General features: G+C 37.3%; 3 protein-coding genes across 10 annotated transcripts in view; all 3 read right to left on the bottom strand.

Moving 5' to 3' along the window:
• Nucleotides 1-1,195: 1,195 nt before the first annotated feature.
• On the bottom strand, nt 1,196-6,844 carry LOC664049 (putative inorganic phosphate cotransporter). Of its 3 annotated transcripts, none has more exons than XM_970068.5 (7): nt 6,715-6,844; nt 6,494-6,669; nt 2,470-2,718; nt 2,115-2,420; nt 1,783-2,065; nt 1,492-1,733; nt 1,196-1,439 (listed from the first exon to the last, which is right to left on the bottom strand). In XM_970068.5, exons 1-7 carry the CDS (start codon nt 6,725-6,727, stop codon nt 1,287-1,289), a joined length of 1,422 nt encoding a protein of 473 aa, XP_975161.3. In that variant the 5' UTR covers nt 6,728-6,844; the 3' UTR covers nt 1,196-1,286. The 3 variants fall into 3 exon arrangements, with proteins under 3 accessions (XP_975161.3, XP_064213660.1, XP_015838264.1); XM_015982778.2 differs by having other exon boundaries at nt 1,308-1,435; XM_064357590.1 differs by lacking the exon at nt 6,715-6,844 and having other exon boundaries at nt 2,470-2,795; nt 6,494-6,608.
• A 344-nt stretch (nt 6,845-7,188) lies between these two features.
• Nucleotides 7,189-10,860, bottom strand: LOC664059 (putative inorganic phosphate cotransporter). The gene is made up of 7 exons (XM_970078.4): nt 10,758-10,860; nt 10,535-10,710; nt 10,201-10,449; nt 9,846-10,151; nt 7,773-8,055; nt 7,480-7,721; nt 7,189-7,429 (listed from the first exon to the last, which is right to left on the bottom strand). Exons 1-7 carry the CDS (start codon nt 10,768-10,770, stop codon nt 7,274-7,276), a joined length of 1,425 nt encoding a protein of 474 aa, XP_975171.1. The 5' UTR covers nt 10,771-10,860; the 3' UTR covers nt 7,189-7,273.
• Nucleotides 10,861-11,992: 1,132 nt separating this feature from the next.
• Nucleotides 11,993-23,913, bottom strand: part of gus (gustavus) — a 34,701-nt gene continuing 22,780 nt past the window's right edge. For 4 of the 6 annotated variants that reach the window (XM_015982722.2, XM_015982723.1, XM_008198632.2 and 1 more), the window contains 4 exons: nt 17,397-17,652; nt 14,315-14,660; nt 14,005-14,265; nt 11,993-13,283 (listed from right to left, as the gene is read on the bottom strand). In XM_015982722.2, coding sequence (XP_015838208.1) covers nt 13,144-13,283; nt 14,005-14,265; nt 14,315-14,660; nt 17,397-17,489 — 840 coding nt within the window. In that variant the 5' untranslated portion in view covers nt 17,490-17,652 and the 3' untranslated portion in view covers nt 11,993-13,143. Of the gene's footprint in view, nt 13,284-14,004; nt 14,266-14,314; nt 14,661-17,396; nt 17,653-19,784; nt 20,184-20,247; nt 20,474-23,913 lie in introns of those variants that run through there. The other 2 variants (XM_008198634.3, XM_970088.5) reach the window with 2 other exon arrangements.

The raw sequence follows: 23,913 nt of genomic DNA, 5'->3' as shown, positions 1-23,913 counted from the left end.
ATTATGGATATTCACAGCAAAATTTAGATTACGATAAAACCACGATAAAAAATGCTACAAGTATTTTCACTTTTAGTATTCTAAGACCAAAAACATCAGTGTTTTATTACATGGAATTTGCTAAATTAGTTGAAAATTAATATTTTGTATTAAATACCAAAATCCCAAAAGGAATTTCTAAGTTTACTGATAAAGAAATTAAAAAACCGTAACGCATCGGCCTATAAAATTTATAAATTTTTTTTCTTTTATCTTGCGAAAACCCAGGTCAGGTCAGGTCAGGTCAGGTCTTTAAAAGCAACTGGCTAAAATTGCTTTCAATATCAATATTTATATATTTTTTTCGTTTTCTTAAAAGGGTTTACTTTTTTTTCAAAATACGACAACGCAGCGACCTCTAGAATTAAAAAACCTTTAATTTAATGTATAATACTTGAAATTCTGTTGCGTATTAAGAGAGAAAACTTGCTTTTGAAATCGTTGGTCACGGACACCCTTAAGATCTGTCACCAAAACGAATAAAAAATTCGTTTTGATAACATCGAGGAAAAAATCAAAAAACAAAAAGAAAACAATGAATTAAATTTGCCAACCTAGTCGCGGAGGACCCCAGCCAGTGGCGGGAGATACAAATCCTATATATATATATATATAGCAAACAGAATCTTACTAAAAATGGTGTGCTCTTAGAAGGTGTTTTGTAGTGTTTATTTAGGTATTCTTCACTATCTTAATAATTAGTTGAAAAAAGACTTATAACCCAATCTAACCCGATTTTGTTACTCAAAACTCAAAATGAAAAATTTAAGACGAGTAAGATTCAATGAAGGTGTTACTCTTTATGTTTTGAATGATGCTGATGAAGATCGGCAAGGCTTTTCGGTAAGAGATAGGATGTGGTTTCAGAAACGAATTCGCGATGTAGAAATGATTCTTAAACCAATAAATAACCAATAAAAAACTGCAATTAGATATAAGAACGAAGAAAAAAATTTTCCTTTCTTTCATTTATTATTAGACGATGTAAATCTCTTCTTTAACCTTTCGTACTGAAAAACTAAAACCAAAAGAGTTGCTCAGCACGTTCCAGTCGACACCACATCACCAAGTTTTCATTTTAAGCAAAGCCTTTTGCTCATCATTCTCTAAAAAAACCATGGAAAAAGTTAAACGAAGTCATAGTGACTGGCTCAAATCTTGACAAAGTTAATCAAGATTGTGTATTTTGAGTTTGTTTTGCTGTTATTTCGAAAATACTACAAACAAGGAAACGACTTCATGTGCAATTATTTTGCTTCTGTCGTTTCCGCCTCTTCCTCGCCCTTCTTTTTATTCCAAGGCTGCACCTCACCAGATCCAAAAAGAATAAATACAATACCAGTAGCCACATAAACAATTCCTCCAATCATGAATATTAACGTCGGGCCTTTAAATCCTGTCTAAAAATCACGATAATTACTGTATAATAAATAAGTCTCTAAATTAGCAAACATAAGTCGTGTTCAAGTATCCTGTTATCTTGGGCACGAATAATCCTGTAGTCATGCCGAAAAAGTTCATGATTCCGAAAACTGCTCCAGCGAAATTCGGTGAGAGATCTTGTGGGTTAACCAACTGGCTGACCACACATGCACCGTTGAAGCCCTGGTTTAGCACCAGCATGGCTATGACGCCTTCTTTTATACAACCGAAAGCTCGGATCAGTATCAAACAGAGGCCCGGGATAAAATGGGCTAAAAAACATTTTAGTCAACTGTGGGATTGTTTGGGGGAGAATTTTACAAAAAGTTATAAAGAGTTTTCGGATTTTGGTCACAGACATGACTTCTTTTTTACGCATATAATCAACAATGACCCCGAACACACTACTACCAAGAAGCCGACCAATGTATGGAAGGGCAGCGAGACCGGCTGAAGCTTTAATATTGAAGCCTAAGGTTTCGGCCATGAATTTGGGGACGTAAGTGATGATCAAATTCAAGCCCCAGGCATTGCCAAACTGGGCTATAACTAAAGCCCAGAATGGGATGCTAAAACACAACATTTTGTGGTACGGGGGAAAGCCCTACAAGGAAATCGCCATCAAACTGCTACTTTAGTCACGTATTTGAAACCTTCTTCGTTGTAAGATGCCCTTCTTGGGCTTCGAAAATATGCTTTTTTTCGTCATCGGAAACCCAAGGATGTACATCCGGTCTATCCCTCACAACTATTCCAAAGGTAGCGCAAAAAACCAACATGAAAATAGCCAGAACGTAAAACCCCCACTCCCAGCCCCATGCCGACGAGGCCGCGGCCACCGCCAGCCACGTCAGCACCGTCCCCAAGGTGTTGCCCATCATAGCCGCCAGAAACTTGCCCTTTTCCTTGGGCGGCGCCCACTTTGCGATTAAATCGTTGACGGCGGGGTACACTGGCCCCTAAATAGTGTTCAGGTGTTTAAACAAGAGGAGACAGTGTTTTGCTAACCCCAAGAAAGCCGATGAAAAATCGGTTAGCGCAAACCCCACCCACACCTCCAGATGTGGCGCAAATGGGAGTCAAGCCAGTTAAGACGGCACTGCCAACGCCCGTCCACAGGAGAACGTGCCAAGGGCCGATGTAATTTGATATCAGACCTCCAGGCATCAGTGTGAGGAAGTAGCCGTAGAAATAGGCAGCGAGGATCCAGCCTTGGTCGGTTTCGCTCCATTTGAATTTTTTACTCCCAGATTTGGGCTTAGGAAACAAGGGTTTAGGGATTCAGGACGCAAATGGGGATTTCAGGTGAAGCGGACTCAAAAAAATGCGACAACCTGAAATTCGGTTACAATTGTTCTCTTAAATGTAAATACGTAATGATTTTTTTGTGAGCGACTTATTTAAAAAGTTATTGACTTATAAAAATTGTTTTTGTAAACTATTATTCTAATTAATTCTAATTATATTAAACAATATAACAAAATATTTAAAATGGTGCTTTACACACAAAATTCACTGTTCTTTTTAACTCTAAAATCGAATTTGAAATTCGAAATTTTTTTCGTATGAAAACTGAAAGTGAAGTTTCAAATCTAAATTTTAGTAACTTGGACCATTTTTTTCAATTATTTTTATTCTAAAAAATAGCTCAAAGTAAATAGAGTTTACACTATAAGTAGCAAAATGTGATCTCTATTCGTTTAGGAGATATGGTACTTAATGTACTCAAAAGCGCGTAATTTCTTGCGTAAACCGGCCGATCACGTACATTAAGTACTGTATCTCCTAAAGAAATAGAGATCCCATTTTGCGACTTATAGTGTAAAATCTAGATATTATAAGCTATTTTTTGATATAAAAATTAATTACAAAAAAATGGTCTAAGTTACTAAAATTCGGATTTAAAACTTCCCCGGTTTTCTACACGAAAAAAATTTCAAATTCCAAACCTGATTTCAGAATAAAAAAGAACAGAGGATTTTCTATATACGGGTTCGTCAAGTTTTACACTCAGGCACTTTTCACCTCATTGTAATTTATCTAAAATTCTAAAAAAAATCGTATGTGATTTTATTGTATACAGGCTGTCCCAAAATTGGCGGAACAGATATGTGGTACACTAATAGGTATTGTTTAGAGATCATAGAAAAAATGTTAAAAAAATTCTGTCTCTTTTATTTAAGCTATAATGGAGGTTTCAAGTTGGAACATTTGACCTCACTTAGTTCAGTACCTACACAAATTTCGTGTATTTTTTAAATGCGGTTTGTTAGAGAAATAAATAAAAAAGTTATATTCCAAGTTCCAGCTTTTTACGGTATTGTCTGTAGCTTTTACAGCTATTTATTTTTTGACCATTTTACCTGAAAAAATATGCGGCAACATTGCCACTAACAATGCTTATGACAATTTAATTAAGTAATAAATTCCGAGTTTTGAGTTGTGCCTTACCTTTTTGTTTGTAGTCGGTTAATGCGTTGATGCCTGTAAACAAAAATGTTTGCTATTTTTTTTATTTTGTCAGCATAAATGCCCAAAGATTCAGAAACCACTTTTTAAAACCGTCTGCTCTGGTCTTACCGTACCAGGCCAAAGTTGCATGATTTCGACCATTGTTACCACAAGAACAAAAAGCGTCGTAGAACTGTGGCAGAGCTGTATTAAGACGGATTTTCGTTTTACCATTAAACTGTCATAATTACATTGACGTTTTGAAACGATTTTGTGACTTGTGAAGTCTGGTTTTTATTGTCGCTATTATATGGTTTCCACAGTTTTTATTATTGCATTATTGTTGGGGCACGTGGATCTTGTTTCCATGAACTTAAGAGGTCACCTTTATGCCTATCGAGATCATCAAGGTAAAACTGCAATATTGCCAAATTTTCTATTAAAAATGAGCGAATATCTTAAAAACTAAGAAAGATGGATTTTTTTAAATATTTTTTTTTGATGTTTCTGGACCATAGGCCACACCTCCCTGCTAATCTGTTCCGCCAATTTTGGGACACCCTGTAGAAGAACGATTTGACTAATTTTTAAAATGATTACTTGTATGGTGTGTTTTTTCACTTTCGCTTAGTTAACTAGTCTAATGTTAACGATCTTTGGTCCATAGGTGTATTTTGAGGTATTGCATCGAAGTGCCTAATTAAATTTTTGAGAAAATGTGTCGTTGATTTTTAATTTCTGTTTTGATATTGGGGCAGCTTTTTTCCCATGAATTTTGGTAAAATTGTAAATTACTTCCACAAAAGGTCTCCATCAGGGTGGTGGTTTTCAAAAATTTATTACATTTGTCGTAAATTTGGCACGCGATCATTGTTGGGTCTGAAGGTTGAGGCAGCTGGTGAGAATTTTTCAGGCCCGAATTCCCATTTATTTTATTTGTTTATTGCAAATGGAATGTTAATCTTTAAATCTTACGGCAAGGGTTCATGCGAATTGTAAACGAAGAATTCGTTTGTGCTTAGACCAAAATAGTTATCAATTTGAATATCTGATGTAATTTTTTAATAAAAGCATTTTTAACACGTTAGTGTGCTTATTCCGGTCCTGGCTTTAAAACCGCCCGATGGGACCGTGCCGCTAGTTGTAATATTTCTGCAGTCATTACTGTTATTGGGGTAGGTAGTGGATCCTTGTGTAGCGAAGATTTATCACTATTCAATCTTGTCCCTCATAAATTAGACTGAAATTCCCGATGAATAATATCAAAATGGCTTTTAATCAAATTCTAACGATTTTTTTCAAGTCAAATTTTTGCAGAATAATTTTATTTCGTATTTCCGATCCATTGATGTAAAAAATAGATAATGTGATTTTTTGGTCAAATGGTTTTTTCTTTTTTATTGGATAAATGAATTAATAGAAAAATTTTTTTTTTCCTAGCGAGGTTGGATATCAGTGCAGTGGAATATATTTATTTCATTTTTTTTTCTCTCTTCTAAGAGGTGTAAAGTGCCTGAGTGTAAAACTTGACGAACCCGGGTTCGTATATACAGGGTCAGGCAACCATATCGCGCACCCAAGAAAATCACGATTTCTAATTAAATAAAAAATTATTGCATTTTACACGCTTGACTGTACCTACGTTTGAAAGGTATCTCCCCTAATTTTTTGGTAATTTTTCACTTGTAGATAAAACTAATAATAAAAAAAGTAATTTTCGACCAAAAAGACAAATTCTAAATTTTATACTAAACCACGCGTATACTTCAGATAATTGATTACGAAATTAGCGAAGAAAAATACCACTCAGATTTTAAATTAAACGCATTTTTAGATTTTAACTTTAAAAATTATTTTTATTTATGAGTTGCTACTTGTGGCGTCGTAAATTTAGGTGACAATGTGAACTGTAATTGGGGTAAGATTGAAAAAGATTTCGTTGGGATATTTCAATGCAGGTATCAGTTTTATTGCAAGACTGTAAATAAGGGGCTTCAAAAAGGTCGGCTACTGGTAACTGATCCCTTTGTTGGCAAATTATACCATCTTCTAAAAAATCACGCGTCTGGTTTTCGTCTAAATAAAAAAGAGCGATTATTTTACCAACCAAGTAAAAATTTATAATTCTGATACCAATGTTCGATGGGGCTAGCAGGTAAGGACTCATTTGGTGTAAAAACTTTGTGGTTAAATTAACAGTTAATGCCCAAAAACTCACAAAACTGCTGCTTTATTTATTAACAAAAAAATTTAATAAAAATCGGAAATGGTCCTTATCAATGTACAGGCTGGTGTGTAATAAAAAAGAACAGAGAATTTTCTATATAAAGCACTATTTTAAACATTTTGGTATGCATTAGTTTTTTAAATAAAAGCTTCCAAAAACTGTCTCATATTTTGTCAAATTTTTAGAAGGCAATATCTTCACAAATAAGTGTCATAAAAAAATCATTAAGTATTTACAATCATGCTTTCTAGGAGAACAAGATGCCAAATTTTAATCGTTGTCCGTTTCGCGTGAAATGCCCCAAATATCAATTTGTTTAATAGGTAATTTTTTTAATCGCCTGTAAAGACTTACTGGCGGGGGAGGTTTAGTTGAATTGTCGGCAGGAGTTGCGCAAACTGCTGTCTGATTTTTCTTTGCCTTGTCAACCATGCTGATTATACTCACGGACATGTTGGCTCTCAGCATGTAGTTTGTAAAAGTCGTCATGAAAATCATAACTGCGATCCATACCCGATATGGTGGCGCTTCTAAAGTGTGGCTTAATAACGAAGTAGACGCAAAAAAGTACTTACTTAATTTAACCATTGTAAAGAGAGTATCATAACTGCCAAAAAGGACAAATATTGACTTGTGTCACAAATGAGGATTGTTGATTATTTTGTAGAAATTTTTTGTGCTGCACTCGAAAGTATAGAAAATAAATGAAGAACGAATAATATGTTACTTGTAATAAATTAACACAATGTTATCACCAATTTTTAATGTACTTACCTGTTTATACTTTTTGACTATAAAAACAAATTTCGGATAAGGATTTTATTATTAACTATTCAAGACATGATTTATTAATCATCTATTAGCTGTTTCAAAACTATAACAACGCCAACGTCAAGCACTTCAAAAAAATAATAGCTTATTTATTCTTTCAATGAAAATGAAACTATTTTACAATTTCATCAATCTTATTTAAAAAATAATTCGGTAAAATTCGACGTTTTTATAGTTTTGAAACAGCTAGTAGGTGACGATAAGTGAACAAATCTTGATAAAGATAATCAGGACTGTGTATTTCGAGTTACTTTTCTGATATTTGGAAAATACTACATAACCAAAAGTATGACGCCATAAACATTATTTTGCTGCTGCTGGCGCTTGCTCCTCCTCTTCGCCTTCCTTCTTGTTCCAAGGCTGCACCTCCCCGGATCCAAAAAGGACAAACACCACCCCGGTGCCTATAAAAACAATTCCTCCAATCATGAATATTATCGTGGGTCCTGTGAATCCTTTCTGAAACGCACGGTTACTTCACAGTTTGCAAAACTCCACAAACAACAAACATAATTCGTTTTCAAGAATCCAGTAATCATGGGCACGAATATTCCCGTAGTCATGCCGAAGAAGTTCATGATTCCGTAAACGGCTCCTGCGAAATTCGGGGACAGGTCTTGCGGGTTCACCAAATGGCTGACAACGCATGCGCCGTTGAAGCCTTGGTTTAGCACTATCATGGCAATGACGCCCTCTTTGATGCATCCGAACGCGCGCATTACTATCAGCAAGGCGCCCGGAATAAAATGGGCTACAAATATTTAATGACGTAACTTTTGAATTATTTGAGGGAAAAGTTTACAGAAAATTATGAAGAATTTTCGAATTTTGGTCACAGACATTATTTCCTTTTTACGCATGTAATCGCCGATTATTCCGAAGATGTTACTGCCGATAAGACGCGCAATGTATGGAAGTGCAGCAAGGCCGGCTGAGGCTTTTATATTGAAGCCTAAGGTTCCAGCCATGAATTTGGGGGCGTAAGTGAGGACCAAGTTCAAGCCCCACAAATTGCCCAACTGGGCTATCACTAAAGCCCAGAACGGGAAGTTGAAACACATCATTTTGTGGTACGGGGGAAAGCCCTACAATAAAAACCATATATCGTATTCGAAAACAATCAGAGAGGCTGTTCTGTCCTTGCAAAAAGCAAAAATTTTACTCAATTTATGAGAAACCAATTATCTTGACCGTGAACTTTTTTACTTCAAACTGAGAGCAATTTCCTTTTTTTTACAAGAATAATTTTGGTTCGAAACACTTAAGAGCCGTCCGGAGTGAAATCTCTTATGGGACTACCGCTGTACCTCAAAAACTATCAAACATATTTTCATAAACTTGGTATCATGTAAAAGAGATTTTTTTTCCTGTTTATCGGCCATTCTAGCGATAAGTTACCTACAAACTCTAATAAAGGTAGAGAAAGTTTGACTAAAGTTAAGGATCTCTAGAAAACGCATTTTAAGAGGTTTTTCGAATTTTTTAAATATCCAATAAATTTATTCTTGTTGTTTAACCCGATAATTTCAAGTCCGATGAAAAAATGTTTGTAAATAACACCTCCACAGAGGTAGCCTTATTTGCAATCGAAAATCGAGTGAGCTAGAGGTAATTTACAACTCTCCCATAAAAAGTAACCGCAAACAATTAGACCCGGACTTCAAACATAATTTATGATCACCCCTGACGATGCAAGCAGATGTCTAATACATGGCTAGATTTATAAGAGAAGATTTCAGATATTTTAAAATTTATTTGGGATAAACATTCTTTTGAATAAATGAGAATTGTAATTTCATTAAAAATGCAAGGTACCTAAATAAATGTTTTGCTTTTATTTCTGGTACGAAGGACGAAAGTTTATTGATAAGAATGCATTTGAAATAATATTGGTCGGTCATTAATTACTCCGGTGATAAATAAATATTTAAATATTTAGGGAACGGAGTAACAAACCAGGTATATAATCCAGCCAGTTCCCTGTAAATACGTCTTTGTCACCTCTTTTCTGGGAAAAATGATCATTTGTCTCGAATTTGAGTCACTGGCAGCCCTTGGGTTCAAAACTTAGGCCGCGCAATTAGAAAAGTACATCGCTTCCATGATACTGCGACCTAATTACGGGTAAAATTATATTATTTTAAGCTGAGAATTGATGTATTTTGTATTTTTTTTCAAATATGATGTCACTTTGATCTATTTAGTTAAATTTACCATGTTTTATGATGAGTGAGAAAAATTGGAAATTTTGTTACTTTTACGTTTTTAGAGCATTTTATCAAGTTTTCAGTAAAGAATTGATTTTGGTAAACTTCCTAAACTCCTATTTTTGGGAAATTAATATTGGTTTGGTCTGTTATATGGGTCAAGCAAATACACCCAACAACCCTTTTCAGGCCACTGGTTTATAAATGCAAGTACAAGTGAGTGAAAATCATTTGCCTTTGAAACATTGTTCCGTAGATTTCTCTAAGACATTTCGAGTTTCTGAGTTTTATTTTTCTTCTGTCTATATTTTTTAATTAGTTTTAGAATGTTGTTAGTTTAGTTTTAAAGTAAATTAAAATTGCAATGAGTACCTATTATAAATAATAGAACTACAAGATAATATTGCCAATATTGCTAATACACGATTGGTTACAAACTTGAAAAATTACGTTTGAGATTGAAAATGCGGCAAGTCAGTCGCCTACGTAAAATTCTGAAATTCTGAATGAATGAAGAGGCTGGGGTACCAGCGGTTAGGGTGTTGTAAATTATGCGCTCGTAATAGGCTGTCTTTTAAGATTGCTGCCGATTCCAACTTGACAGTTGAACCAGTGTCGTAAAATTCTGAAGGTCGAGCTTGCTTCGGACGGGCCTTAATTGTGTTAACCTTTTTCGTGGTAAGACGCCCTTCTTGAGATTCCGCAATATATTTCTTTTCATCCTCGGAGACCCAAGGATGTATGTCGGGTCTATCCCTCACAATTACTCCAAAGACAGCGCAATAAACCAACATGAAGATGGCCAGAACGTGAAATCCCCATTCCCAGCCCAATGCCGAGGAGGCCGCCGCCACCAGATTCCAAGTCACCACCGTCCCCAAGGTGTTGCCCATCATAGCCGCCAAAAACTTGCCCTTTTCCTTGGGCGGCGCCCACTTTGCGATTAAATCGTTGACGGCGGGGTACACTGGCCCCTAAATAGTGTTCAGGTATTCAAACAAGAGGAGACAGTGTTTTGCTAACCCCAAGAAAGCCGATGAAAAATCGGTTAGCGCAAACCCCACCCACACCTCCAGATGTGGCGCAAATGGGGGTCAAGCCAGTTAAGACGGCACTGCCAAGGCTCGACCACACTATAGTGTGCCAAGGGCCGATATAATTTGATATAATCCCCCCAGGCAGCACTGTGAAGAAGTAGCCGTAGAAATAGGCAGCGAGGATCCAGCCTTCGTCGATCTCACTCCATTTGAATTTTTTACTTCCAGATTTGGGCTTAGGGATCAGGGGGTTTAGGGATTCAGGACGCAAATATTAATTTGTTTAATGGGTGTTTTTTTAATTGCCTTTGAAGACTTACTTTCGGGGGAGGTTTGGTTGAATTGTCAGGAGGAGCTGCGCAAACTGCTGTCTGATTTTTTTTCGCCTTGTCAACCATACTGATTATACTCACAGACATGTTTGCTCTCAGCATGTAGTTTGTAAAAGTTGACATAAAAACCATTACAGCGATCCATACCCGATATGGAGGCGCTTCTAAAGAGGAATTCAATAACAAAATGCTCGTATAAAGAAGTACTTACTTAATTTAACCATTGTGAACAAAGGGCATCACAACTGCCAAAAAAGACAAATTTTGACTTGTTGCAAGCAAGGACTGTTGATTAATTTGTAAATAAAATAAAAAACATCTTTAGTTAGGAATCGTGATCGTGCAATTATCTGTATCTCTATTCTGAAGGCGGTAATGGTTTTTCTAGTCAGATTTTTTCATACTCTTTAGTTTTAGTTTTTGAGAAAATGCAAGGAAACAAAGAAAGATAAGATCGATGCTAGAAAAAACAACTGTGGCAATTATTACCACTTAAATATCGGTAGGAAGGCAAAATTTAAATGAGTAAACATTTACAATTGCAGTTAGAATCTTGCACCTGCGTTAGGCGTTTTCAGAACAGTGCACTAAAGCCTGACTGTTCTACGTAATAAATGTAGCAAAATTATTTGCAATAAATAAGTTTCTGGCTCAAAAAAATTATAAATTCACCTCTCGAGATAAGATAATAGTTATTAATAATACGAGTTATTAATAATAGGCACCCGACAACTTTAGACGTTTTCGCATAAGTTTTATTCGAAATGTTTTTGTTGGAACATTTTAATTTAAAACACGTTGCTATGGGAAGCCTGTTTTAAAGTAGTGATTTTAATCTTTAAGAAGGCTTAAAATGTTATACACAAAAAAACAAATTCATAAATGCATTGATGATTCCACAAAAATAGTTAATTTAAATGCTAGTTTTTTTTAAAATTGGGGCGAATTCTGTGATAAAACTGTTAAAATTTAAGGATTGTCAATCGTTGTGTTGTGGCAATAACCGGTGACAATCTGAAGCTCAATTAAAGTTAATTAGGCTGTTAAAAAGATAACGACGCGAATAGGCCAATCAAATTGCTTCAGTTTGGTCACGTGACCCGTTAATCACGCCTTTAATTGCGGATTAAATTAATGACGCATCTGTACACCGGTCCTTAGATTTTAACACTTAACTTAAATTTTAACACACTTTCAATCTGCCACTTAAATAATAAATAAGTTCAACAGAAAAAAATTAAGCGCAAAATTTTTATCCTGTAAGTAATATGTCTTGACAAAAGTGCATTTTGATGAAATCTAAACAAAGTTTAGTCCAATTTACAACAATACTTGTGTTTTGAGAAAATTTATTTCAAATGCCACTCATTTTGGGTAGAGATTCGAAGTAGGGGACAAAATCTTAATTTGTTAAGAATGGTTGTTGGTTTATAAAATAAAAACACGTTTGTTTAAAGAGTTTACTTATTATTATTTAGTATAATCATACATCGAGTAACTGAAATATAGGCCTGGACATTCACAGCGAAACTTAGAATACAATAAAACATACTACTTATCAATATCATAGTAGTCCAGGCCACTACGCATTGCATTTTCAATATTCTAACAAGACCAAAAAAATCTGGTCGAAATCTATCACCAAAACGATTCGAGAACTTTTGCTTGTTTAAAACCATAAAACGAAAAAAGAAAAAAACAGTAAAAACAATAATTGCAAAAATTTATCTAATGAACACGTAATGTTTTGAAATTTCTTAATAAACAATCTAAAAACTAACACAATACACAATTACATACACTCCGACATTCTAAACCTCACGACAGGCCATTAGATGGCCCGGATTCAGCAATAATGCAAAAAAAGAAAAAATCTTATACACTCTTAAAAATTATCATTAATCTCATAGAACAGAGCAGTCGATTGTTCGCATCAGACATAAATTATGGTGTAATGAGACTGGCACTAACTAAATATTTACAAAAATAATCTAATATTCTTACATACAGTAATATTATCTTGGTGTAATTCCATTCAGCTCCGACGAATGTACAAAAGTCAACACAGAGGGCGCCACCGAAGGCACGCCCTCGATTCGTTGTATTCGCTGACGCTCCCTGTATACAACCATCCTCGAATCGAGTACACTTGACCCAAAAAAGTTTAAAAATCTATTTTGTAAAGCTATATCAGGAAGCCGTGCCGAGAATATAAGTTAAGAAGACTGAGTTACAACTATGTACACCTTATGGCATTGTTCTCTCAAGTTGGCTTGTCCCGAGATCAGGAAGTTTCCGTTATTTGTTTGTTTCAATCGAAATCATGAGGAAAGAAATCAATCGTACCATTCACAGCACAAATATAGAACTAGCGCGAAGACTTGAGTGTGTCCAATTAACGAAATCATAATAAAAATCGTCCGAAACGAAATACGTCCGCGTCGTACTTTCTCTCCCTCTCGCTCGCTCTGAGACACATTCCTCCGTCAATTTTTAGATTCTTTTTGGTTGGTTTAGCTCTACACCTGACAGCTGACACACGATCGGATGATAATAAAATTTTGTCCGACACTTCACTGCACTAAGAAGCACTGTTATTATCTGCGATCTCTGTACAAGAGGTAAGTCTGTAGAGCTTGGGGCAGCTGCAGGTTCATCACTTTCTCCTCGAGGTGCTGCTTGCCTAAGCGCTGCCGGATCACGCGCCGGCAGAGGTCCATCAGCGGCAAAGGCTCCGCTGAAAAAAACAACCATTACAATTACAATTGTTGCTCTATTTTCGTCGATGTGTAAAAATGCACCCGTGTCTCGTCATTCAATCGTCAATGAAATTAGCGTTTTTGGCCGCCAGATGCGCCGCATGCCAGGAACTGTTTATTTTCTATCCACTGACCTTGAGGTCACAACAACGTGTCTTCAACTGATTCAATTAGCGGTTACCGTGACGGCGACTATATTAGTGGATATGATTCACTCGTTAGAGATGTTTATTGATGAGTACTTAAGGAAAAAGCAGTGGTGACCTTTGCAAGTTCGTAAAAGGTAAACGTCCTAGAATTGCAATTCTTTTGTTTGGACGAATTTTGCCGAATTATTTCGCTACGCGAATTCGGCTCGTTACAGCCGACTGTGGTTATTTGAACAGCGTGTTTGCTTTTAAGTTTTAATTAAATAACAACGTTGTAAACATTTAACAAGATCAATGTCAAGCGGAGGGATTCGAAAGCTAATTTACGAAAACCCGTCCAAATTGTGTACCGCCAGCCAAACTGAAATGGCAGCACGCAATTAATCTCTCTAATTAAAACAAAAATTCATAAAATTTTCCCGATGATTTAATTAGTGTGTCAAGTTTATACAATCACAAATCTATCGGGTTGTGCAATTAGCATTGTTTAGACACGCAAATTCTGCAATCGCGGAAAATGTCAAGGCTCGACAATAATTCGGACACTTACGATCAAGTCCTCCAATGTACCTCATGGTGATCTCACAGTGACCCCAAACGGCACTAACGATTGGATACAACTTCCTCCCTTTCAGTCCCCTGAACGCTACTCCCAAGTACTGGCCGTCCACAACAAAACTAAGTGTCCCCTCATCCATATCTAACACCACTAAAAACTTATCGGGCACTATGAAAGTCTCGTCCGGCTTTAATAAAGTCGGGTACGTCACACCGGGACAGTTTTTCGAATCGTGGTAGAGTTTATTTCGACCTGGAAAGAACCATTGTAACAATTGCCATTTTGTCGGCCTGAAAATTACCTAAATCCCACCCCCACGACGTGTCCGTGCTGCCGACTAGGCTCTGGTATCCGACCGAATGCAGCGGCGCCTCGGCCGTCGCGACGCCCACCACTGCATGCGTGCCTCGCTGCCTCGTCGACCAACACACCTCCCAACAGTGCATGCCCTTCGTGAAGCCGACTTTGCCTCGTATACAGTCCGTGCTTTGCGCCACGGGATGTCTATGGAAGGTCAGTTTGTCGTCCTCTTTGACGAAGATGTTGAGAGAGCGGTCGTCCTGGTTCCAACTGTGCTTCAGTTGGGTCTCCCTGAGAGCTGCAGGCATGTCGAGCAGCATGTCCAGCCGCGGTGGACGAGCGAAATCCTTCAACGAAACAGAGTCAATTAAAAATTAAGTAAAAAGAAACACGCGACGAAAATAACCCAGACGACCTATGCCATCCTGAATTACTCCTCTCGGCGGCTATTATAAGAACGGTAATTTTGTTTGTGTTTCGGTTGCCACCTTGAAAAAATTACTCATTTTGTGAATGTCAACTGAATTTTTTAACGCCCACCGTATTTACGAGGACAGGATTTCGCAGTTTTTCATTTTTTGCAGTGCGTATTTAGAGCGCGAGCAAAAATATTTAAACTGGACTCCAATTAAGAAACTAGGTGAACTACGAGCCAAATATTTTAGGCAAACGCGAGCGATTCTGATTGTTTTTAAACCAGAGATTTACGTATTTAGCAAAATTTTGGCGATACGTACTTTCAGCTAATTCTCAGTGATTTACTTTTTTTGGCAAAACGCACTTAGAAATGAACAAAATACTACGTTATTTCAAAATTTCGGGAGAAATGAGCTTAAAAAATGACAATTCAACTCCAAATTGGGTTATTTTAGCCTAATATGAGTGATGATTTACCTCTTTTTGAGCCAAAACTCATTTATTTCAAGAGATTTCGTTGAAACAAGCCGAGGAAAGAATAACCGAAAATTCGCTAAATTATGAGCAAAACACTATGTTATTTCATACGAATTCAGACGATTTAAATTGTTTTTGAGCCAGAAACTACGCCATTTGGTAAAATTTTGACAAAAAATGAGCAAACTAAGTCTGAATTAGGTAATTTTACCCAATTCTCACTGATTTACGTCTTTTTTGAGATAAAAACTCATTGTAAAAGATTTATTTACTGATTTAAACAATTTCGGAAGATTCCGATTGTTTTTTAGCCAGAAATTAACCTAATGTGCAAACTTTTTGTCAGAATAAACATAAAAAAATGTATAACTTAGTTTTAGTTACATTATGCTGTCTATAATCTCAATTTTCAGTGATCTACCACTTCTTTGAGCGAAAAACTAACTTATTTTAAGAAATATTGTCGAAACAAGCCGGGAAAGTTATTTAGAGACACATAAAATGGGGTTTCAGTAAGACTAATAAACTAATTTTTGGGGTAATTTGAATTGAATCCTAAGTAATATTTTTCTTTTGCTCCAAATGGTCAAGAATGTTACTAAGTCTTTATGAAATAAACGATTCAACTGTTTTTTTTTTTATTATCTATTAATGAATGCGAAATAGAACAAGCGAGCATTATGTAAACTCAAAAACGCTCAACTCACTTTTGTTTCCTTTTAATACAATGACTATTAGGTACAACCGACTTTTTTTCTATTTCATATTGATATCCATTTTATTACTGTTTAAATAAAAATCGGACAATTCTAACATTATGTAGGTACTTGTATACTATTTCAATTTGTACTGTTTTCTTCTAAACATAGGTAAAGTTTTAAAATATTTTCCAATATTATAAATAAACAATAAAACAAATTAAAAAAACACCTCCTTCACTAAGATTTTTGCTAGATATTCAATTTTTTTTATAAAAAATAATAGTATATACTCTTAACGAACATCTCCTAAAAGCGGACCCCTGTGATAAACGGACATTTTTTTTAGCCCCGTTTTAACCAAATGTATTTTAAAAAGTATTATTATTGGTTCTCTATTAAGCGGACACCAATTAACGCACAGACAGTGCAATAATTCGGATCATTAAAAACAAACTCTCCTTTAAGCGGACAGTATGCCATGTGCGCGCGTGGTTTTACTTGTTTCAGTGTTAGACTGTTACAGATTGAAAACTCAGAAAAAGTCAAAGTTATATGTGTTATTATTAGTAGTTCTTACTTACAGTAGGTCTTATGGTATCTGTATTCGTACATAATTTCGTTCTTTATAAAATAAAAAAAAATAGATTTTCTAGGCCAAAACAAACCAAGTGTACAACATTTACAAAGAAATGGGAAGAAATAGGTAGATTCAAAAAGCAGCAAATATTGCTAAAAATAAAGGTGAATTGGTGAATAAATAGCTTACAAGTTTAAACGTTTGTGAAAAGCGAAGATGTTTTTGAAGATTGATGATTGATAAAATTAAAGATTTTTCGGAGAATTAAAAAATCAAACTTTTAAGGCACCTGAAAAAAAAACTGAAAAGTTTAAATATGCCATCATTTCTGGCAAATCTGCGACAAGATGTAGCAAATTTTGAAGAAAAATTTTTTTTTTTCTAGAAATAGTTGATAAATATTGTTATTGTACGAAACAGTATGCTATTAACTTTTTAATAAATGAATTTAGTTTGTCCCTATTATTTCTCTTAAGAGGACACCTCCATTAACCGGACAAAAAACGTCAGCGCCGGTGTCCGCTTATTGGAGATTTCGCTATAAATCCAGAAAAAACAGACAGTTCGAAGAATAAAAATCGTTTGTTCTAAATTGCGAAAATTTTTACGATTCGTTCAGTTTTAAGAAAACCACAATTTAACGCCGCCTGTCGCTTGGAGGCCACATAATCTCAGTTGCAACTTTTCGCAGACTTTTGAAAAAATAATGACGTCACATCTAAAAATACTTCCACATACTAAACACCTTGAAACCTGCCAACACTCGCCAATTTTCCTCTCAACGCGAAAAACCTCCAACACACTCGCACAATCCACATTCACATTTCGTTGGAGCGCGCGTAATTTTATCCTTGATTAAATTCGGAGCGTGTCCGTATTTTTCCTTCAATGTCGTCGGTCGGGTAAATTACCTGCGCCAGTTCCCTTGGGATGACGGGCTTGTAGGGTGCGGCTGCATCCCGGTTAACAGCCTTGACTCCTGACACCTTCTGGCCCATGCTCATGCCCCGGGCCCTGCGACGGCCCGTTTTGCACGGCACCACGGCCGCTTTGTATGCGCGCCTCACTTCGCACAGCCTACCGCTGCCCCCGCCGCCGCCGCCGCCGCCGCCTCCGCTGGCTACCACGCTGCTCCTCACTGCGCTGCTGCGGATGCCGCTTTTGTACCTGAAACAAAAATTCCCATCAAGAACAGGCCTCCGGAAATTGGCCATTCGCTCAAGAAAACGCCGGGAAATTCCGGAATTTGTCATCGGATCATGACCGTGTCAACGGCCCCCACGGAGACCACCCGGCGCATATGGTATTAATAGCCCCACCTCCCCAACAGAGATACACAGCTTTTTTCGATCAGCTGTTCGCTCCAAAATAAGCTCATTGTGTGTGCGATGAAGGGGTCGCACGCCACTGATCCTTTACTTTCACAATTGAGAAATTTTCAATCGGTTATGTAAGGAAAGCAGAGCGTGAAACGATCATCATGATCTTGACCTTGACGAGAAGAAATCCTCTCACTTATTATTAGAATTGTAAAAAAACGCTCAAGAGGAGAATAGATGGCATTCGTTTTGGTGAATGTACCGAAGTTCAAAATTCGGACGCAAGAAACAGGAAGTGAACCGTTTGAAACGTTTCCAAGAGAGAGGAATCCTAATAATAAATCAACGAGTTGACGCTTGTGTGAAAATCTCAATTTTTTTTGTGAAACTGAAAGTAAATTTTTGTTAGTTTTCTGGAGGATGTTGGAGGCAAAATTTCAGCACTGAATTTTTTTCAGCGAAAATATGGTGTTCGACGCCACTGCTTTAGGGCGTCGTCGATCCCCCCTTTCAACAATCACCATTGAAAAATCGTGTGTAGCAACGAAACGTTGGTCAATATGACCGGTTACTCCATAACGTGACGCAACGAGCTTTCTACACACACGTAGACGTAGCCGTTTCGCGGGCGTTTCATTTAAAAGCGCCACCGAGTGTTGCAACAAAACAAAAGATGATGGATGACTAACTCAACTCAATTAACAATCCGTCTGATTGGTCGAATTTAAACAATCATCTTGATGTTAGTCATCATCAATTGGCGATCGTGTGACCATCGGTCATTTCGTTGTCTTTTCGAAGGTCACTGTTATTCTTTTGTTTTGAGTATCACAATTATCTCCGACATCAAGTGTATTGTTATTAATGCAATGGAACTGACTTACACATGACAATTTATTAAAAAAAAAAAATTGAAGGTAACCGACGTGATGACACCCAAGGTTACAACGCTCGCAACGTGTAAATCCGGCTTTACGGTAACAATAGTGTAAATCGATAAAGGTGTGTCCACACTCCAAAACAACGTAACATTAATTAACAATTAACGAACGAATTAAACGAAAGTAAAGCACTAATTAGCCTCGCATCGTGTTGAATTTTAATCGTTTTTGAACCATCCGAATCGAGGATATCCGGTTGCGGTTATAAATATGAATGGGAAAAGTAAAAATTATTTTCAAGACAGCGAAAAAAATTACATAATTAAAAGCCAGACAGAGACGTATTTGCGAAATTCGGTCTACAGCACGTGCCGAAACGACCTTTGCGACGATCTGGTAACCCAGTTTTTCGCGTCTGCTTCCCCGTAAATAAACCAAAAACAAGTTCATTGAGAAAAGCGATTTATAGTGTCGAAAATGGCCTTGAAGCTCGAGAGAATTTATAGAAAGGTCGAAAATTTCGATGACGGAGCTCGTAATGGGAACTATGGCTCATGTGGAAATATCGAAGATTCGCGTGAGGCATTTTATCCACAAATATTCTTTTATGAGTCACCCAGTGATACCACTGATTGGAAATTAACATTAAAATATGCAACTTCAGACTAATGTAAACAATTTTTTTTTAGCTTCTAAACGAGAATTTGGGATTTTCTTACTTTGGATGTTGGGAATTTTAGATTCGTAAACAAGTCACAAACAGAGGCAAATGTTTTTGTCTAAACTATGTTTGACAAAAAATTCATTCTTCCGAACTGATCGAACTATATTCGTATTTTTATAACAATTTTAACAATTTACTCAATATCTTCGTGTTTGATCTTCTTTTAATTGAAATGAAGAAAAAATAGTCATATTCTTCGCCTGAGGATGACCATGTTTGATCGAAACACGAGTCGCACAGACGAATTTTAGTGTAAATTCTGATAATTTGAATCAGAGGCAAAAAATGTCCCCGATAAGCCCGTATCATCGTTTAGGATAACTTCCCAGACGGTATAATATGCCCAGGTGGGCATTTTCACCGCTTCTGACTAACCGTCTGTGATTCAAATCTCCAGATCTGGGTAAAGTCATTCTGCTTCTTCCGAGAAGTTATAGAGAAATTAGTAAGCTGATTTGAATAGATAGCAGCATTTTATCTCTTGTATATTTTTGTGCATTGTATTTCTTGTTTGCTGTTGATAAAGCACTGATAAGAGGCCATTTTTCCTTTCCACATTCCAAACTCTCAACAACCGTAGCACTTGTTAAACAGGCCCTTCTCTCCCCTAAGCACAACTCCGCACACAGATGTCGGCAAAAACGCCGCCACGGTCACAAAAACCCCACAACTCCACCACTGTCCATTTTCGGCTCGAACCCGAAACTCGCACACAATTCAATGCACTGTTTCGCCATTGTCTGCGGCAAAATTAGGCAACAAAAATTGAGAAACCGTGGTAAATTTCGCAAAAAAAACGATTTCTCCCCGAGTCACAGCACCACCAAAGAAAACTTACTTCCGCCTGGCGTATTCCATTTTTTTCCTCCCCTGTTGAAAAAAGGACACTAAAACACCAACGGACGTGACGTTACACCGACGGTTGGCATGCCTGAGCGGTAACTGAAGCACAACACGTGTGAACGCGCCGAACAAAGAACTCGAAATGAGAGAGAGAGGGAGAAGAGACGTGTGTCGGAGTGAGAGAAAACGAAACGGAACCGTCGATTCGACGACGAACGACTGCCGAATTTGACTGAGGATGGGCCGAAGAGAGCAGAAACGGAAAAAAGATATATGGGATGGCGGGGCACGACGGCGTCGCGCGTTCACTTTCTATTTCAGTTGAGAAATTTCGTGCGGAATGTTTATGTAAACCGACGAGAAAGTACTTTTTCTTTAATCGAAATTGTACATTTTTCGGCTGATTGTTGTTTAATTGACTTTAATTTTAATGAAACTACGATTTTCATGCGGAAAGGAGCACTGATTCGGCGGTTCTTTACGTTTCGAGTCATATGACTTGGCACGATTTGTTTTGAAATCGTAAATTCTGACATGTGCTTATTTTTTTGGGTCACTATCTAAATTAACACAATTACAAATATAATTATTACTTAAGCAAACTGATAAAGATAAGATAAATACGTAAAAGCCAACCTGGGACCCTCAACACTGAGCAAAAACGTTTTCAAGATTAATAACGTGAAGCAAAGGAACAAGGCACAATAGGCACACCCACTTTTTTATCTTCTGGAGCGAAAGTCGTAGAAATTTTCATTTCATTTCATTATATCAGCATGTAGGTGACGGAAACAAATAGGCACAGTACAGTCACGATCAAAACGAATGACACCCCTAAATCCACAGCCACAAATCTTTTCGATATGATACGGTTAAGTGACCTAAAAAAATTTACTCGGACTTTGCTATCCGGCCCGGTTGACCCGGGATGTCATCCTTTTTTGTTCGTGACTGTACATACTATACCAAGTATGGATTGGATCGCAGTTTAAAAAAAAATATTTAATGAATAAAACAACTTTACTATGTGATTGTGAGTCAAACAATTAAGTTTTTTGAGTTCCTTTTCTATGAGTTATGCGTTTTTTATTTGTTTTAAATAGCAACCTACCAAGAAGGATTATTAACTATTAATATTCTAAAATTCAATTCAATTCAAATTCACAAACCTGGAAGTATTTAATTTGGGAAAACCGCTGAAGTTAATAAAAAAAATTGTATGTTTAATTATCAATAAAGTACCTTTACGCAATTCCGATATTTTCCACTTTTCGAAAAACCTTGCTTCTTCAAGCGAAGTCACATCCGCCAGCAGAAACCGCACGTGCAGGCAGACCCTAACGTGTTAAGGTTTAATTACGAAATGGCCGTCTGATATTTATGATTACATCCTTCATTATGTTTTTAATTAACCATAATATTATTATAATCGTTACGAGTCGACCAAAACCGCACACGAAACCAAACTTTTGGTTTCAAAATGGCCGCGCCAGTGTGATCAATTAACCAAAAAGAAAGAGGGCTGGTTTTAAGGTGCGACTTCCGTTCGGTATGTGTGACACATGTGTACCAACCCAATAACCGATATAGTCGTCGTCTGGTACAGGTGGCCTAAAATTCGTGTTTTGCCTAGTTTCTCGTTCAGATTTTGGCGGCAGGTGTGCCAGAACAGCTGAGCGATTTGGTAATTAAAAAAAACGGTTCCTATTTAAATTCTCTTATCGAATAAAAGTGAAACCTACGTAGGCTGGTATATCCTCCAATATGTTAAAAACTTGACACAAATGTCACTTTCCAAGCCGTTTTATCCCACTTTCTACATTAATCATTCACACACATGCTCGATTTGGCAGCACCTGCACTCACATTTTTGAAAATCGTCGTTAGTAAGCAAATACTGATACAAATGCCACTTCCTCAACACGTATGGGAAGGCGCCCCCAGTTGACACATTTGGTCCCAATTTGGTGCTAAATGTTAATTACATGACAAAGAAGTCTGTAACTACTATAAAAGTTCTGTCGTTTATTTTCCGTCAATGCCATCAAAACCAATAAAAATATTGCAAATAAATAATGATATATGGGCCATTTTATAGGCTTTAAAATGTATGTTTGAATTATTACAAGTTGTAAAGCACAACTAATTTGAATTATTTAATAAAGATACTAAATTTTATACACAGTGGCACAAAAAAATCTTCGCACCTGTTGCTCGCCCACTTTGAATCAATACCGACGAAAGTACACCCCACCTGTCAATCCACCGTTCCTTTACATAAACACAATCGTTCCTATTCCATTAATGATTTTGTACAACCCCGTTCCAGACACATGAATCATGAAACATCCCGACAGCTGACCGAGAGATCGTTCACCCCCCTGGTGACGGTGCACTGGGGGTGGCGTAAACTTCAGACAGAGGGTGCGGATCGGATTTTTTTACGTTTCCTTTCCGAATTCCGAATCGATCTCGTGGAACAAACCTACCAACCGCGACGTGGGTTGAAAACGAGACGGGTCGATGAAGGGGTGGAAAGGGCGAAAATTTATTCAGCGATTTGGCGGCTCTAAGCCGAGAATTTTATTTCGATTGATTTTTACAAATGGATTTTTAACATGCACACCTCGCCAACGAAAAAAGGGGCTTAACAAACTGAATAATTCTCAAAGTCGCTCGTCTAGTCTCATAATATGTTTTGATCCGCGGTTTAACCTTCGTCAAGGTCTCTCATGAAAGGTGATTTCAAAACAGAGACGTTCAAACACACCGCCCATCGTTGAATGATCGAACATCGATTAAATTAAACATCGATTAAGCGAGTTAATCGCGTCATAAAGCCGCCGTTCAATACCACATCCTGACGGCCAAACTTTCGAAAATTTGGGCACTTTTTTCCCAACCTTGGTCGCGGTCGAAATCACGTAAGAAGAAAAAAACTTCTTGTGAAACAACGAAATTTATGAATACATGAATTTGTAAACGTCGAAGGTCGTCAAAACCAACGAATATGCAATTCTGGCGTGATTTTTTCCTCCTGTCCGAGGAAGAGTCAACGTCACGTGACCGTCATTATCCTGTTTACGTTTGACGAGTGTTTGTTTTGCTAACCGCCTCTTAAACCAATCTATTACTTTATTGATCTGTCGCAACAGACTCGATTAACATAATTGAATAATTCACCACAAGGCCGTCTCTCGACGAGAGAAAAATTCGCCGCTACCACCCACCACGTGCTACTCACTTGGCCACATCCATCAAAAATCTCGCATTAAACGGCCACCAAACGAAAAAACCCGCGTTATTAAAATCCATCTCCGATAGCCATCGAAGACCCGGAGCCACACGCACCCGTCTCAAGACTGAACCTCCGGAGTCCGGAGGGTCGCTGCCGCGAAACCTACCCTCTATTGTCGCACGACATCGAAACTGCCTTCCCGAATTCGCTCCGAGAATACTAATGCTTTCAACAACGAAAAGTTTGGGTGTTACCAAGGGTCCCCGAGCCAGAGGGGTCGGAATACCACCGATAAGGATAACAAACCGACCGAAAATAAAAGAGCGAGGGGAAGTTTTGCGATTGCCGCTCATTTTCGATCGTAAACGGAACTTTTTCACAATTGGATGGGTGTTGTGAAACTGTGCGACCTCAAGAATCGCC

The sequence above is a fragment of the Tribolium castaneum genome, chromosome 6 (assembly GCF_031307605.1).
Source record: "Tribolium castaneum strain GA2 chromosome 6, icTriCast1.1, whole genome shotgun sequence".
NCBI classification, from domain to species: Eukaryota; Metazoa; Arthropoda; class Insecta; order Coleoptera; family Tenebrionidae; genus Tribolium; species Tribolium castaneum.
This window is presented reverse-complemented; position numbering and strand designations above follow the sequence as displayed.